Raw genomic sequence first — 16,304 nt, 5'->3', positions numbered from 1 at the left:
CGGACAACCTCACGATGCTCCACTTTTCCAGCTTCCACCCTAACCACGTCAAAGAGGCCGTCCCCTATGGACAGGCCCTGCGAATACACAGGATCTGCTCAGACGAGGAGGAACGCGATGGACACCTACAGACGCTGAAAGACACCCTCGTAAGAACGGGATATGACGCTCGACTCGTCGATCGACAGTTCCGACGGGCCACAGCGAAAAATCGCATAGAACTCCTCAGAAGACTAACATGGGACGCAACCAACAGAGTACCCTTCGTCGTCCAGTACTTCCGCGGAGCGGAGAAACTATGCCATGTTCTCCGCAGCCTTCAACATGTCATCGATGACGACGAACACCTCGCTATGGCCATCCCCACACCTCCACTACTCGCCTTTAAACAGCCACCCAACCTCAAACAGACCATCGTTCGCAGCAAATTACCCAGTTTTCAGGAGAATAGCGTCCACGACACCACACAACCCTGCCATGGCAACCTTTGCAAGACATGCCAGATCATTGACACGGATACCACCATCACACGAGAGGACACCACCCACCAGGTGCATGGTTCATACTCCTGTGACTCGGCCAACGTTGTCTACCTCATACGTTGCAGGAAAGGATGCCCCGGAGCATGGTACATTGGCGAGACCATGCAGACACTGCGACAACGGATGAACGGACACCGCGCAACAATTGCCAGACAGGAGGGTTCCCTCCCAGTCGGGGAACACTTCAGCAGTCAAGGACATTCAGCCACCGATCTTCGGTTAAGCGTACTCCAAGGCGGCCTTCGAGGCACACGACAACGCAAAATCGTCGAGCAGATATTGATAGCCAAGTTCCGCACCCATGAGGACAGCCTCAACCGGGATCTTGGGTTCATGTCGCGCTACACGTAACCCCACCAGCGAATAAAAGTTATCTGTTTTTAATTCAATGGGTCATTTTCAGTCTTTCTCTTCCTTTCGGATGTTTCTCCCTCTCTCTCTCTGTTTTGTGTTCTGGCCGTTTGTATATTCGGTGGTCCTGTAGGTAACACCTCTCTGTCTGAACACTTTGATTGCCTTGACAACGGGCAGTTGGAATGATTATCTGTAATCACCAGGTATTGTTCTCTGAATATAAATGCGAAAGGTTCAAGGATTTCCTGACATTCACCTGACGAAGGAGGAAGCCTCCGAAAGCTTGTGATTTTCAGATAAAATTGTTGGACTATAACTTGGTGTTGTAAGATTGTTTACATTTGCATTATATAGCACCTTTAATTTAGAAAAATGCCCCATGATATGTCATAGAGGAATGGAAACTGAGCTTGTGTGAGTGAGTTAAAAGAGATGACTGAAAGCTAGGTTGAAATCTGCACAAAACCGATTTGTGTGTCCCATTAGGACAGATGGTGGAGTGGAGGAGTGGTGGATTCATAGAAGGCCAGAGTCAGATGACTGGAGGGGATGGGATGGGATGGGAGGGAGGTTGGGAAAGCCATGAAGACATTTGCAGATGAGGATGAAGATTTTAAATTTCAGTGCCCTCCATTGGTGTCACAACCCTGATCCACACTTTTAGTCATGATTATATCAATGCCTTGCTCATCAGCTTCCTGACTGTCACCCTGCAAAAACTCCAATTTGTCCAAAACTTTGCATCCAGCGTGCTGCCTTGTACTAAGTATGATGTGGAGATGCCGGTGATGGACTGGGGTTGACAATTGTAAACAATTTTACAACACCAAGTTATAGTCCAACAATTTTATTTTAAAATCCACAAGCTTTCGGAGGCTTCCTCCTTCCTCAGGTGAATGTGGAAATGAAATCCTCGAACCTATTGCATTTATAAATCACAGAACAATGCCTGGAGATTACAGATAGTCTTTTCAACTGCCCGTTGCCAAGGCAACCAAAGTGTTCAGACAGATAGGTGTTACCTACAGGGCCACCGAATATACAAACGGCCAGAACTAAAAAAACAGATGATGTGGAGATGCCTTCAACATGTCATCAATGACGACGAACACCTCGCTATGGCCATCCCCACACCTCCACTACTCGCCTTTAAACAGCCACCCAACCTCAAACAGACCATCGTTTGCAGCAAATTACCCCGCTTTCAGGAGAACAGCGTCCACGACACCACACAACCCTGCCACGGTAACCTCTGCAAGACATGCCAGATCATCGACACAGATACCACCATCACACGAGAGGACACCACCCACCAGGTGCATGGTTCATACTCCTGTGACTCGGCCAACATTGTCTACCTCATACGTTGCAGGAAAGGATGCCCCAGAGCATGGTACATTGGCGAGACCATGCAGACGTTGCGACAACGGATGAACGGACACCGCGCAACAATCGCCAAACAGAAGGGTTCCCTCCCAGTCGGGGAACACTTCAGCAGTCAAGGACATTCAGCCACCGACCTTCGGTTAAGCGTACTCCAAGGCGGCCTTCGAGACACACGACAACGCAAAATCGTCGAGCAGAAATTGATAGCCAAGTTCCGCACCCATGAGGACGGCCTCAACCGGGATCTTGGGTTCATGTCGCGCTACACGTAACCCCACCAGAACAAATGTTATCTGTTTTTAATATAACGGGTCATTTGCTGTCTTTTCTATGTTTCTGCCTCTCTCTGTTTTTTTTTTGGTGGTTTGTATATTCGGTGGCCTTTTAGGTAACACCTCACTGTCTGCACACTGTGATTGCTGTGGCAACGGGCAGTTGGAAAGACTATCTGTAATCACCAGGCATTGTTCTGTGATTTATAAATGCGAAGGGTTCGAGGATTTCATTTCCACAACATTCACCTGAGGAAGGAGGAAGCCTCCAAAAGCTTGTGAATTTCAAATAAAATTGTTGGACTATAACTTGGTGTTGTAAAATTGTTTACAATTGTCAACCCCAGTCCATCACCGGCATCTCCACATCATGACTTATAGTCAACAGCAGAGGTCCCAACACCAAGCCCTGAGGCACCAAATTCAGTACACCCAGTGTCCCCCATCCCACCCCCCACCCCCCAACTCCGGCATAACTAATCTCCTCCTTAGTCTCTTTCAGCATTATTGGATAAATACCATTTATCCATGGGGATTTATTGGTTTTAAGCCCACTTAGTCTGCCTAGAACTTCCATTTCAAATATGGTGAAGTCATTAATTATACTTGGACTATCTTGTTTGGAGAGAGCATGTTCCTTATGTCTTCCCTTGGGAATACTTGGAGGAAGTAGTTAGTAAGAATATGTACTATTTTATTCTCATCCTCAGTTTCAAGACAGTTGCTAACACTCTGCTTCTTCACTGAATTATATTCATAGCAACTATTCAGCCTTGTTGGCATATGAAACCGGATCATGGTTTTTTTTTCCATGGTACAGTTAGTGGCAACTCTACTTGTATGTAAAATATAAAATCCAATGAACTCCCCTTTATTCTGCAGGTACCCTGCACAAATACATTTTGGAACTGGAACTCTCCAGTGCTGCATAGAGGGCAGCTACATTGGTTGGTATTAATAACAAGACTTTTAAAAATATCAAATATAGAGTACAAATGCGGTTTAAAATAATGATATTGGTAGTGTGCTTATTGCTGATGTTGGCAGTAGATCCTCCAAGTTTCTTTGAAGTAATCAAGGTTCTTAATGGAATACACAAAATGAACCCTAATGATATGTTTGAGATTGTCACAAACTCTAGAACCAGGGGATGTGGGTTCAAGCTTAGAAGAGGGGAGGGGCACACACAGTTCTGGTTTAACTACTTTACACAGAGTGGCAGATATGTGGAGTGGACTGTTCTGGGAGGCAGTGGGGACAGAGGGGTAAATCTTAACTTTGTGTGATAGTGTAAAATGGATGATAGCGAATCGTCAGCCCGTGACTTCAATAGAAATAAAAAACGGGAGAGATGTAAAATGGGCTGTCGACTCGCTATCACCCATTTACAGTATTGCACAAAGACAAGATCTGCCCTTGACTGTGGAAAAATTTGAGAGAATTTGAGAGAATTGGATCGATTTGTGAGGTAATGAGCGATTTAGGGATATTACCATTCAGGACTGGGCAGATGGACTGCAACATTTTTCTGGTCTTTACTTTCTTCCATTCCAGTGTTCTTATATTGCTTTTTTTATTATAGGTTCTCAGAATGTTAGCTTTTCAGTGTTTAACAAAGGAAGGTAAGTGATTCATTTATTGCCCACTGGGCATGGGATTGAGGTCTGAGCCTCAGAACAATAGAATAATAACAATAATGGCTGCATATTCCTGTGGCTATTTCATGTTAATATTATTTTCTAATATTAGTAGTTGAACTGGAAGTTAAAGGCAGTTCATATCTGATCTTAGCACCACTCTGGCTAAGATATGTGTAAACATTCTTCCAAAACATGGCTGGAGTTTTGCACAATGGACATGCCCATTTCTTTCAGGGATTCAGACCCCTGAAATCTGCGGGATAAGATCCAGGCAGTGCCCTCCAGCACTGACCATGCTGGAGCTTGCAGCCGCAGTGGAAGGGCACGTTATTTACATTGGGCCGACAGACTACTGCAGGAGCATCTCTGGCACCCACCTACTCTTTACAGCTGGACAATCCGGCGCTTGGCCACCATGGGGAGGTTGCTCGTCCCCCCTCACTTCCCCCCCTCCCCCACAAACCCTGGCCTGGTCCCCCTTGGCACTTTGTGTAAGAAGCCAATCAAGATAAATTTGTAAAAAATTGCACCATTATTTGTAGGGTCCAGGCTGCTTGTAATAGCACCCATTTATGGCCATCTGGAGGCTTGTGTGCCTCCTGATGATGTCCTGAACTACACCAAGTCCTGAATGAGCCATGGAAGTGGAATTTCCCAGTCTAGCGAGTCCTTGCGCCTCTTTCTACCCCTTGATGAAATCAGCCTTGTAATGGCTGGGTGGAGGTTCCGTCCTTTACAAGGCAGGTTGAAAAATCTTGGAAACAACGGAGACCTGGTGCAACCGTGCCCCTGCCAATTTCCGGTGGGTTCTGCCGGTCTCCTGCCGAAGTTATGGTGGAACCTCCCACCCCTCCCCACCACCACCATGGATTTTTGGGGCCTCAATTTTTTTCCAGACATAATTTCATCCCATACTTAGTATTGGGCTGGAAATATGTGTTAATGCTAAGCATTGGTGATACATACTATTCAAGTATTTAAATGCCCTAATATGTAGGAATAAAGGCACACAGAACGGCAGGTCCTAGATTTGATTTTTGGACTATGCTGAGTTGGCTGATCTCAGTAAGGGTGCTACAGAGAGGAAACACTGTCAGTGTTGTTGCTCTTGAAAGCTATCCAGTGACCCTTGCTGGAAAGTGTGTGCGTGTAGACATCAGTTGAGAACAGGATTGGTCTGGGCTGTGATGCCCTCCCATGTCCAATAGCTGCAGGAACGCATGTTAATGCTCAAACTTGAAGAATGGGCATTTGGACTTTGGCTCTTACTGCCTGTGGCACTGTATCCCACCAAGAATAAACTCTTCCAAAAGAGGAAGAAGAATTGAGAAAGAAAGTTTAAACATTTTTAAGAAGTCCATGATTGCTACCAGTAGCATATTAAAATGTTCAAATGCAAGCTTCACTGCTTAGACTGGGAAATGACTGGGGGAGACACCTGTTTATTTTGATGGATCTTAAAGTTTTACATTTACTAATTGAAAAATAAGCTATTTTCCATTCAAAAATTGGTTATATTGTTGGGGCACAAATCAGGATGAAGTTCATCCTCCTGTAATATAAGCTGAGAAATGAAGAATACAAAACAAACAGGGTATAAAAATAAACCTAAAAATGACATGGCACATAACCTATAGACTTTCAAGTTTCTCCCTCAGGTGCATAATTCTTTCATGGCATATGACCAGGTTTATGATGGTTTGAGTATGAAGGGTACAACTATTTAGAAAGCTGCCTCTATTTCCATTAACATTGAAAACGGGATAAAAATATATTATCTGGAATAATGTTTGAGTCTTATTCTGCTAGGGTACATCCAAGGGGTAATTTTCTGATTTAGCACCTCTGGCATGGAGCCTTATCTCTGGGATTGTGTTTTGGAAATTTAGTTGCGCACAGCACACGATTTTCCAACAACATGGTTAGAAAATTGTGCACAAGATGCACCTGAATTTCTGCTATGTTCTGCTGGTGAGATAGGCTCTCTACTGGCAGAACAGAGTTGGAAAATTTACTGCTTTAAACTCTCACACGTATTCAGCTCCAAGATTTGGACTGTCAAGTTGATTTTTTTAATTGGAAAATCATAATGAACTGGAGGGTTCGGGGTATGGGGGGTGGAGATATAATTCAGTTCAGTCTGCATAAACCAAGAGGAAGTGATGGAACAGCTTTAAACATGAGATTGTGTTGGTTTTATTGTAGGTCCATGATTAATAAAGATGCCTGGCGTATAAGTGCCAAGCAAGAACTTTTCCTGTATCAGACCCACCCAGGTAAGTCTTATTGGTGTAATTTAGAGGCAATTTATTCCACATTTTCTGCCTTGCAAGCAAGAAGTAGCTGGCGATGAAAGAGTGCAGGGGAATAGCTTCCCCACCAGCCCATTCACGGGTAGGGCAGGTGGTTCATTTGTGATTCTGCTGCTTCTGGCAACAGCTGTCTGAGAGATCTGTCCCAAGCCACTGGTGAAATGATTTGCTTTGAAGTTTGGACACTGAACAAAAATCATTGTCTTGGCAAAGTTTTCAGATGACTGCCTGGGATCAGAGTGTTGGATACCCTTGATTACATGCGCTGGGAATTTCCTCGGGGGTTCTCCAATTGGCTGCTTAACTTTGTGCGAAGAAGGTCGAGAACCCCATTTACCTGCCTATCCAGTGTACCTGCTGATCTTCTGACGACATCCCAGCAATACCGTCAAACCTTCTCGTCAAACATTTTTAATGTTTATCCAGTCTTTTAATAGTAATTTTTTTAAAACAAGTTTTGTATTAATTGATTCACAGTTTTAAAATAAATAATTTCAGTGGCGATTACAATGGCAATTCTGTTGAGTACAAATTATAAATAAGGGATGCTTCTTGTGTTGTATTGCATTGGAAAGTGTCCTTTGAATCCTAGGAATAATATTTTGGCTGGTGATAAGAATGAATAGCAGACCAGTCCCAGTACAGGTACTGCATGCACTTTTAGGGATGCAGATCAATGAATTGCTTGGATTTGAATCCAATTCATTTTTGTAATGCTTTATTCTGATTTGTTAAGAGACTGGTGATCTAGATGTGAAGTAATAAAGTATTTAGGTTAAAAATGAGTCTTCAGTAAACCCCTGAATATTCTATTTTCCCAACAAAACAGGAATAAATGTTTTTAACATTACAATGAATGCGGGGAAAAACATTTTTTGTCTTGCAGATGGTTAATCTTATCAATTTTTTGTCTTGCAGATGGTTAATCTTATCAATAACCTCTGTGTGACTTTTAAGGAATACCTATCATGAAATTCTGATATTTCTGGGGGGCTAAAGTGATGAAGTTCCAGTGTAGGGGAAATGAATTTGGGTATAAGTCAAAAACACCAGAGTTACATTCCTAAAATACACCTAAATTCCAGGAGAAGTGCCCGTGCCCAGAGAGTGCATGTATGTAAACAACAGGATAATGAGGGAAAATCCTGTAGTCCCAGAAATTCTGCTATTTACACCAGGTCACTGCTTCTCCTCCAGTGTATATATTAAAACCAGAGAAAATATGTCTTCTAAACTGGCAGATTTAAATGTACTTCAAGAATTCTGAATTAGCGCTGAGAAAAAAACGGAACTGAGTTTTTATTTGTCCGAATGAGACTGTTTTTTTTTATTCGTTCATGGGATGTGGGCATTGCTGGCGAGGCCGGCATTTATTGCCCATCCCTAATTGCCCTTGAGAAGGTGGTGGTGAGCCGCCTTCTTGAACCGCTGCAGTCCGTGTGGTGAAGGTTCTCCCACAGTTGACTGTGTGATGTAGGGAAGGGGTGGAATGGACTTTCACAGTAGAGGCAGTGGTTTTGAGATCAGTTTACTAATCTCCTATCATTACTGGAACCAAGGAGGTCACACTTTCATGATAATTTCTATTAATGGAGTAGTCTGAAGCAACGATTCCATCACTCAATTCCGTAACAGCTTTCAGAGTACTACTGGCTGCTAAATAAACAGACCGACTGGACTTACAAAATGTTGGTACCAGTCAATTAATAATTTTTAGGTTTTGCTTCTTTCTTTTTTAAATGTAGAAATTCTGGCTGTTAATCCAATGTCTGGGAGTTTGGCAGGAGGGACTGACATCACCATCGCAGGGAACTTCTTCAACGACCTCATTACTGTCGCTGTTGCAGGTAACCTTACTGTGGCAGGTACATTACCTTACTTTGTTTTTATGTTTATAAAAGTAGGCAGTGATACTGCTGGGCAGTATACTCTGTGTCATCTCTTTTATAGCTGCCATACTTTAGTGTTAATTTGAAATGGCTGTCGAAAGAGTTAATTCAGCCCATGATTAGCTACCAGTGAGAAATTAGATGAAATTGTTAATCTTCTGTGCAGGCATTAGACTATTTAGTGTTTATCTCTTAATGGGCAGCAGCAGATGGAAAAGAGTTCACATTGAACTGATTTTTAAAATAGCTTTTAATTTATTTATTACAACTTAGTATAAACATAAATAATCTTGCTTTAAATAGGAGACCAACCTCACTCCTGAGGCAGCAACAGATCACTCCATTAACAATTTAACTTCAATCTCCCACTGACAAACACAAAACCACTTCAGTGTCTGATATCAAAGATATCAATCCCTTTGGTTGTCCCCACTTCACATCGTTCCATCTCATATCCTACCCCTTTGAACCATTGTGACCTTTCACACTCCTGCAAATTGTCCTAAATGTCTAATGCTTCCTTGCATTATTAAAAAATCATCTTTCAGCAGGCTCAGCAATTCTTTTTTTACTGTTGCAGGGATTCCTTGTACAAAAACAAGGTACAGTTCGAATGAAATAGTCTGCACAACAGGATCCATTCAACGTTCAACAGGACTGATGAGGCCTCATCCAGGTACAATTTATTGCTGGATGATAAAATGGATTTCAGTTTAACAACTTGTTTTACAGGACATTTATTATTACACAGTTTAGAACCAGCAGGAAATGATCGCAGAATATAAATGTTAGTGTAGAATTACTACAGAATTCTCCTGATCTCCTGCCGTAACTTCAGTGGGAGAATGGCAGAAAGCCTGGAATAAAAGCATAATTTTTTTTAGGGGGTTCCACCAATCTTCCACCAAAGTTACAGCAAGAAATCGGGAGAAGTCTGAGGAAATTCTGGTCAGAACATAAGAAATAGAAGCAGGAGTAGGCCATATGCTTTTTGTGGTATATATTAATGATTGAGACGTAAATGTAGGGGGCATGATTAAGAAGTTTGCAGATGATACAAAAATTGACAGTGTGGTTGAGAGTGAGGAGGAAAGTTGTAGACTGCAGGAAGATATCAATGGATTGGTCAGATGGGCAGAAAAGTGTCAAATGGAGTTCAATCCAGAGAAGTGTGAGGTAATGCATTTGGGGAGGGCAAACAAGGCAAGGGAATACACAATAAATGGGAGGATACTGAGAGGTGTAGAGGAAGTGAGGGACATTGGAGTGCATGTCCACAGATCCCTGAAGGTAGCAGGACAGGTAGATCATGTGGTTAAGAAGGCATACGGGATACTTTCCATTATTAGCCAAGGCATAGAATATAAGAGCAGGTCGGGGGGGGGGGTGGGGGTTATGCTAGAAATGTATAAAATACTAGTTAGGCCACAGCTTGAGTACTGTGTACAGTTCTGGTCACCACATTACACGAAAGCTCTGATTGCACTAGAGAGGGTAGGAAGGACCTATTTCCCTTAGCAGAGAGGTCAATAACCAGGGGGCATAGATTTAAAGTAATTGGTAAAAGGATTAGAGGGGAGCTGAGGAGAATTTTTCTCACCCAGAGGGAACTCACTGCCTGAAAGGGTAGTAGAGGCAGAAACCCTCATGTGCACTTGAAGTGCCGTAACCTACAAGGCTATGGACCAAGTGCTGGAAAGTGGGATTAGGCTGGTTAGCTCTTTTTCGGCCAGCACAGACATGATGGGCCAAATTACCTCCTTCCGTGCCGTAAATTTATATGATACGGCCCCTCGAGCCTGCTCCGCCATTCAATAAGATCATGGCTGATCTTCTACCTCAACTCTGCTTTCTCACCCTATCCCCATATCCCTTGATTCCCTTAGTGTCCAAAAATCTATTGATCTCAGTCTTGAATATACTTAACGACTGAGCACTCTCAGCCCTCTGGGGTAGAGAATTCCAGAGATTCACAAACCTCTACGTGAAGAAATATTTCCTCATCTTGGTTCTAAATGGCCGACTCCTTATCTTGAGAATATGACGCCTCGTTCTAGTTTCTCCAGCCAGGAGAAACAATCTCTCAGCATCTATCTTGTGAAGCCCTCTAAGAATTTTATACGTTTCAATGAGATCCCCTCTCATTCTTCTAAACTCCAGAGAGTATAGGCCCATTCTACTCACTCTCTCCTCATATGACAACCCTCTCATCCCAGGAATCAATCTAGTGAACCTTTGTTACACCGCCTCTAAGGCAAGTATATCCTTCCTTAGGTAAGGAGACCAAAACTGTACACAGTACTCCAGGTGTGGTCAGGAATCCAAGGGAAGAATCAAGGCACTTAGTTCAAATATATGTTTGATTGGTAGCTCTATTTGATTTTTACAAGTTCTTGTCCTGGTTAAATTTTGAAAAGAATTTCTCAGCTATGTTTTGTTCCAACTGAACATTCCATCTGAAGTCATCAAAGAGGTGTAGATCGACTAGAGAGACTCCTGGATGATCAGCAACAAACTGTCACATAAAGATTAATATTTAGGAATCGTGAGTCAGGTCGAGTTCACATTGCAGTTTAGCGCAGCAGACACACCTGTTACTTTCTATCACCTGAGGAGAGATTGTCTGTAACTACTGTTAATCCACAGTGTGGCATTACTTCTGTTCACTTATCCCTTTATTGGCTAATGAATCTATGGCAGTTTATAGCCTAAGCCATGGTCTAATGAAGTGTTTATTTTACCACCTAGTGAAGTTGAGGAAGATCACCTGAGGGCATGTGATACAAACAGTAATGTGAAATATAACGTCGAGGGCTCTCTGTTCAACCTCTGGGTTCACTACACATTACTTAGATATTGGGCAGGTAAAGGCAAACTCCAGTTTGTAAAGAGTGAAAGACACAAAACCTAAGAAAAATATCTAGACCAAAAACCCCAAAATGTACCAGTACTTTGGGATGTTTTATTATGTTAAAGGCACTATATAAATACAAATTGTTGCAGATTCAATTCATTTCAAGTACAGCTGACAGATACAGATGCCAGATAGCTCTGAACCTGATATCCTCAATCAGAGGTCTGAGATTGTCTTATCCTGTAATTCTTTCTGAGATACCAACAGCAAGATGAAGTACAGATTTTTGGCATGTTGGTCACCAATGTAACACTGAACATAGGAAGAAGCTGCAATAGGATGATAAATCTTTATACCATAAGCTAAATACAAGCAAACTTTTTCCCTTGTTGCCTCTTGAAACCCTTCATTCCCTGTTACAACATACATCTATGTGTCCTACTGTAATGTTTGTTTTTACTACAGGAAACCGTGGTCTTCTGTTTGAGGTGTGGGACAATACGGAGCTTGGTGGTAACCTGACTGAAGCTACGCTTGGATACAGCTGGCAGTTTGTACCTAATGCCAGCAGTCCACAGCATTTCCTGATGGGAGTTGTGAGGACTTTCAGGTATGTGCTCTGTACAGATCGGGCTGTGTAATGACAATCAGTGAATTTAAAATGTAATATTGTTAGTAAATCTATTTTTCATGTAAGTTTATCAATGCGTGGGATGAGAGTGGTGGAAAATTGAGCAGTACTCCAATGTAGAACAAGTAACTATTTCAGGGCATACCCAGTGGGAATGAGGTCCAAAGTAAAATGCAAAATCTGAATAAGACCAATCTGAACCATTTATTTGTGAAAATCAAGCTGACCTTAGGCCCAATTTGGATTCAGGTGACCTGTCTTTCCAATAAAAAAAAAGTTTTGTGCACTACACATGCACAAACATCATTTTCTGTGGATTTTTTTTGGGGCTGCACATTGTCCTGTTCTTTCCATCGTTGGTGCAATCTTGGTGGATACTGTACAAAAATCTGCAATTTATTTAGCTGTTATTATAATATAACTTGCCAACTCAGAGTTATAATTAAGTATTTGCATTTTCCTTACTGGATTTCTTTGAATGCTAATTGTCCAGTATTAAGCTGAGCTCTACATATGACGATTTGGCATATTTGCCAGAACACCCAACATACTGCTTGGATAATAAGAATCTAAACTGGATAGAGGAGCAAAGGGATCTAGGGGTACAGATACACTAAAAGTTTTAGTAGCAACTTACTAAATGTAGCAATGCAGGTTAATAAGGCCATAAAAAAGGCAAATCAAGCATTAGGGTTCATTTCTAGAGGGACAGAATTGAAAAGCTAAGAAGTTATGTTAAACTTGAATAGAACCTTAGTTAGACCATCTTGGAGTATTGTGCACAGTTCTAATCTCCATATTATAGAAAGGATATAGAGGCAATGGGGAAGGTGCAAAAAAGATTCACAAGGATGATACCAGAACTGAGAGGATCAGGAAAGGCTGAACAGGCTGGGGCTCTTTTCTCTAGAAAAGAGGGCTGAGGGGTGACCTGATAGAGGTCTTTAACCTATCAAACTCGTTCATTATCTTAATGTGGAGAAAATGTTTCCACTTATGGGGGAGTCCAAAACTAGAGATCATAAATATAAAATAGAGAGTGGTAAGAATCTCAAGGAGTAGTAGCATAGATGCATTTAAGAGGAAACTAAGCACACGAGGGAGAAAGGAATAGAAGGGTATCAGGATATTGTTAGATGAAGTAGGGAGGGAGGAGGCTAGTGTGGAGCATAAATGCCAGCATAGACCAGTTAGGCTGAATGGCCTGTTTCTGTGTTGTGTCGATGTAACCTGATGTAACATATCTCCCCCTTATGCCACACCAATGTAACATTTCTATGTCTTAAACATGTGGTCACTCTTAGTGGAACTCGTATAGCTGTGTCTACAGGTATCACATTTAGGGCAGTTTAGGACTTTTGTCCATTAGAAAAAAGGATTGAGGGTCTCAAAATCATTTCACTTAGGATCTTTATCAGCCATCCTATTTCAGTCACTTGTCAACATGCATGCTTTCTCCAATTAGGAATACATTATGAGGTGGACTTTTGTTTGATATTTTCCAACCCGAAGGCAGCTTGTTGAAAAAACTAATAAGAAGTGTTCTAGAATGGGATGAAATGTCCTGAGATTGAGCTTGACAATAAAAATTATTGTTAGGATTGAGGATGACCAGATTGCTCATCGTGGACTTTACAACATTTCCCAATTCTAGATAAACTCCATCAAAAAAGTGTGTCAGGAAATGAATGTAGCTTAATCTCACAATATTCATCTGATTCTAATGCAGTGCACGGTTACGTGGATTTTTTGTGGCACCAGATACCAATAACTATACATTCTGGATCCAGGCATATGGAAAGGCTGCACTCTACCTCAGCCAGTCAGAAGATGCTACAGAAAAGGTGAGAGTAAATGGACAGCTCAAGTTTCATACATACGGCTTAAATGCCAATTCCACTTCCAAATTCTGAATACCCAATCTCACTAATTATAGACCATAGCCACTATATGATTGTCATTTGGCCGCACTTCAACAGTGCAGAAGCAACATTATGGTTGTTTTTGACAGTAACACAAAATCTTTAGGCTGCACCAACTTCAAAATTTCTCCCTCGTTCATGTAACACCCGTTGAAAACTAACTGCTGCCAGGCTTTCTAAGGAGACATGATGGTCTTCATCAGAGTCAACATTTCAAATGACCCACTTCATGATTTCCTAGGGGAGGCTTTCATAGATCTGAGCCCGAGTATACTGGATCACCTGGGCTTATCTTCTTGCACTGTCGCCTGTGTGCCTGCACACCATGCTCTTCTACTCTATTTAAAATCTTACATCAAGGTGTATTTCCTATTCCATATTCTTACTTCTAAAATGTATTACTTCATTTTTTTTACATTGAACTGCATCTGCAACCTATCTACCCATCCTGCTGTCCTCTCTATTTGCACCTGCAGTCTTTCACAGTTGTCGTCACAATTTGCCATTCCTGCCGAATTTAGTGTCTTTAGTAGTTATCTTCTCTGTTATTTGTTCAAAGAATTTGAAAAGGTTGCTCAAGCATGAGTTAGGTGGAAAGTTGCCTACAAGGGATTGCTAATTTGGGGGCTAGCCCCAATAAAATAATGATGACAGCTTCTGATTGTTGTAAAAAGGGAAAGTAACTTATCACCCTTAATTTATCTGGCCTATGTGTAACACCAGTCCCACTCTTAGTGCCCTCCATGCTGTAATTTTGCCTATTTTCTGCAGCATCAGTCAGTGGAGGACTGCCCCTTTAAATAGGGCTCCTCCAGCTGACAGCCTATGATGCGGGTGCGCAGTCCGCCCGCTGCGCAGCTTTCCAGCGCGAAACCCGGAAGCCAAGGTAAGTACCTTCAATTAGGCCGCGATCGCGTGCGGAGCACCCCGAATTCACTGGGCGCGTTACCCACGCGCCCGGTCGACCCCCCACTGCCAACCCGCCTCCCCCCTAATATCGAGCCCAATCTTATCGAAAGACGGAACAGGTTCGAGGGGCTGAATGGCCTACTCCTGTTCCTATGTTCCTTCCGGTGTTGTCAGTCGAAAATTATTATTCAGCTCATCTTAAATGCTACCAATTGAAGTTTAGATTTTTGTCACTTGGCATTTATCATCATTATACTTATAAAACTCATGGATGAAAACTACAGGTCATTCTTATAGTCATAATTAGGAATAAGAGGTGAGCATAAGTCTTCTCGCTACCAGAGCTGCAGTATATTCCACATCCAATCACTTATATTGTATAAAAAAACAGAAAGTGCGTTTTCTGATAATAGTGGGTTTAAAAATATTTGGAGAGGGATATGAGTATTGAAAGTGCGAGGGGAGTGGGGTGGGGTGGGCACCTGTTGCTGTACACCCCCAGAAAAGGTACATTTTTAATACTTTGGGGTCTAAATTTAACATTGTTGCGCCCGTTTTACGGTCCTAAAATGGGCACAACGATAACCAATTTAGCAAGGCAGAGGCCCGTGCCCGATCTGCATGGGCATTTGGACCACTGCTAAATTGGTTGGGAGCCTTTTTTTAGTGGTTCTCTTGGTCACGTGGAATGAGCGCAGGCCTCATATTGAAATGGGGCTCTTGTGCACATTTCAGACCAAGGCCCGCCCTTGTTCCCCTCCCGATTGCCCCCTCCCCAGGCTTACCTCTGGGCTTTGGCGTGGGGCGAAATTGGTGGGCTGCATTGGGGCGCATGATCAGTACCTGCGGCTCACCTGATTTATTCTGATAAGGCTCGAGGATGACTTTACCGAGCCATTCCGTTCTGGCGCACCGACTGAATTGCGCCCGGTTCGGGTCTAGGCCCCTTTATTTGGTGCATTTTCCACCATTTTGGAGTCTACTGTCTTTCAAGCAGAAGTCTTTATCATGGAAGGCTTACATTTTTTAAACTCTGAAAATAAAGAGGCTGTACAGACCTGCTTTGCCATGGGGCAATAAAACAGCATAATTTTATAAGATTAACTCTACTTAACTCGTCAAGGCTTCTTCGACAGAACCTCCCAAACCCGTGACCCCTACCACCTAGAAGGACGAGAGCAGCAAGCACATGGGAACAACACCACCTGCACGTTCCCCTCCAAGTCACACACCATCCCGACTTGGAAATATATCGCCGTTCCTTCATCGTTGCTGGGTCAAAATCCTGGAACTCCCTTCCTAACAGCAGTGTGGGAGAACCTTCACCACACGGACTGCAGCGGTTCAAGAAGGTGGCTCACCACCACCTTCTCAAGGGCAATTAGGGATGGGCAATAAATGCTGGCCTCACCAGCGAAGCCCACATCCCATGAATGAATAAAAAAAAAACTTGGAATATTCTATTTTAATCCATGTTCTAAACAAAAATCAACATGTAGTTAGAACACAAATAGCTTGTGAAACACAGTAAGTAGAACAATTTGTAGCAATAAATCAATTTAAAAGGAATGAGGCTGTCATAATCAGTGTTTC

General features: G+C 42.5%; 1 protein-coding gene and 1 long non-coding RNA gene across 2 annotated transcripts in view; one reads left to right on the top strand and one right to left on the bottom strand.

Annotated features, from left to right (window-relative positions):
- The window catches only part of LOC137321923 (fibrocystin-like), a 440,431-nt gene that overhangs the window by 37,102 nt on the left and 387,025 nt on the right, over window positions 1-16,304 (top strand). Inside the window, exons 9-15 of the mRNA XM_067984789.1 lie at window positions 3,437-3,501; window positions 4,137-4,176; window positions 6,400-6,470; window positions 8,252-8,353; window positions 8,976-9,071; window positions 11,715-11,859; window positions 13,610-13,724. Of these exons, the coding sequence (XP_067840890.1) occupies window positions 3,437-3,501; window positions 4,137-4,176; window positions 6,400-6,470; window positions 8,252-8,353; window positions 8,976-9,071; window positions 11,715-11,859; window positions 13,610-13,724 (634 nt within the window). The remainder of the gene's footprint in view (window positions 1-3,436; window positions 3,502-4,136; window positions 4,177-6,399; window positions 6,471-8,251; window positions 8,354-8,975; window positions 9,072-11,714; window positions 11,860-13,609; window positions 13,725-16,304) is intronic.
- Window positions 1-16,304, bottom strand: part of LOC137321924 (uncharacterized) — a 55,042-nt gene that overhangs the window by 38,159 nt on the left and 579 nt on the right. The window lies entirely within an intron of this gene.

Source organism: Heptranchias perlo, chromosome 5 (assembly GCF_035084215.1).
Source record: "Heptranchias perlo isolate sHepPer1 chromosome 5, sHepPer1.hap1, whole genome shotgun sequence".
NCBI classification, from domain to species: domain Eukaryota; kingdom Metazoa; phylum Chordata; class Chondrichthyes; order Hexanchiformes; family Hexanchidae; genus Heptranchias; species Heptranchias perlo.
This window is presented reverse-complemented; position numbering and strand designations above follow the sequence as displayed.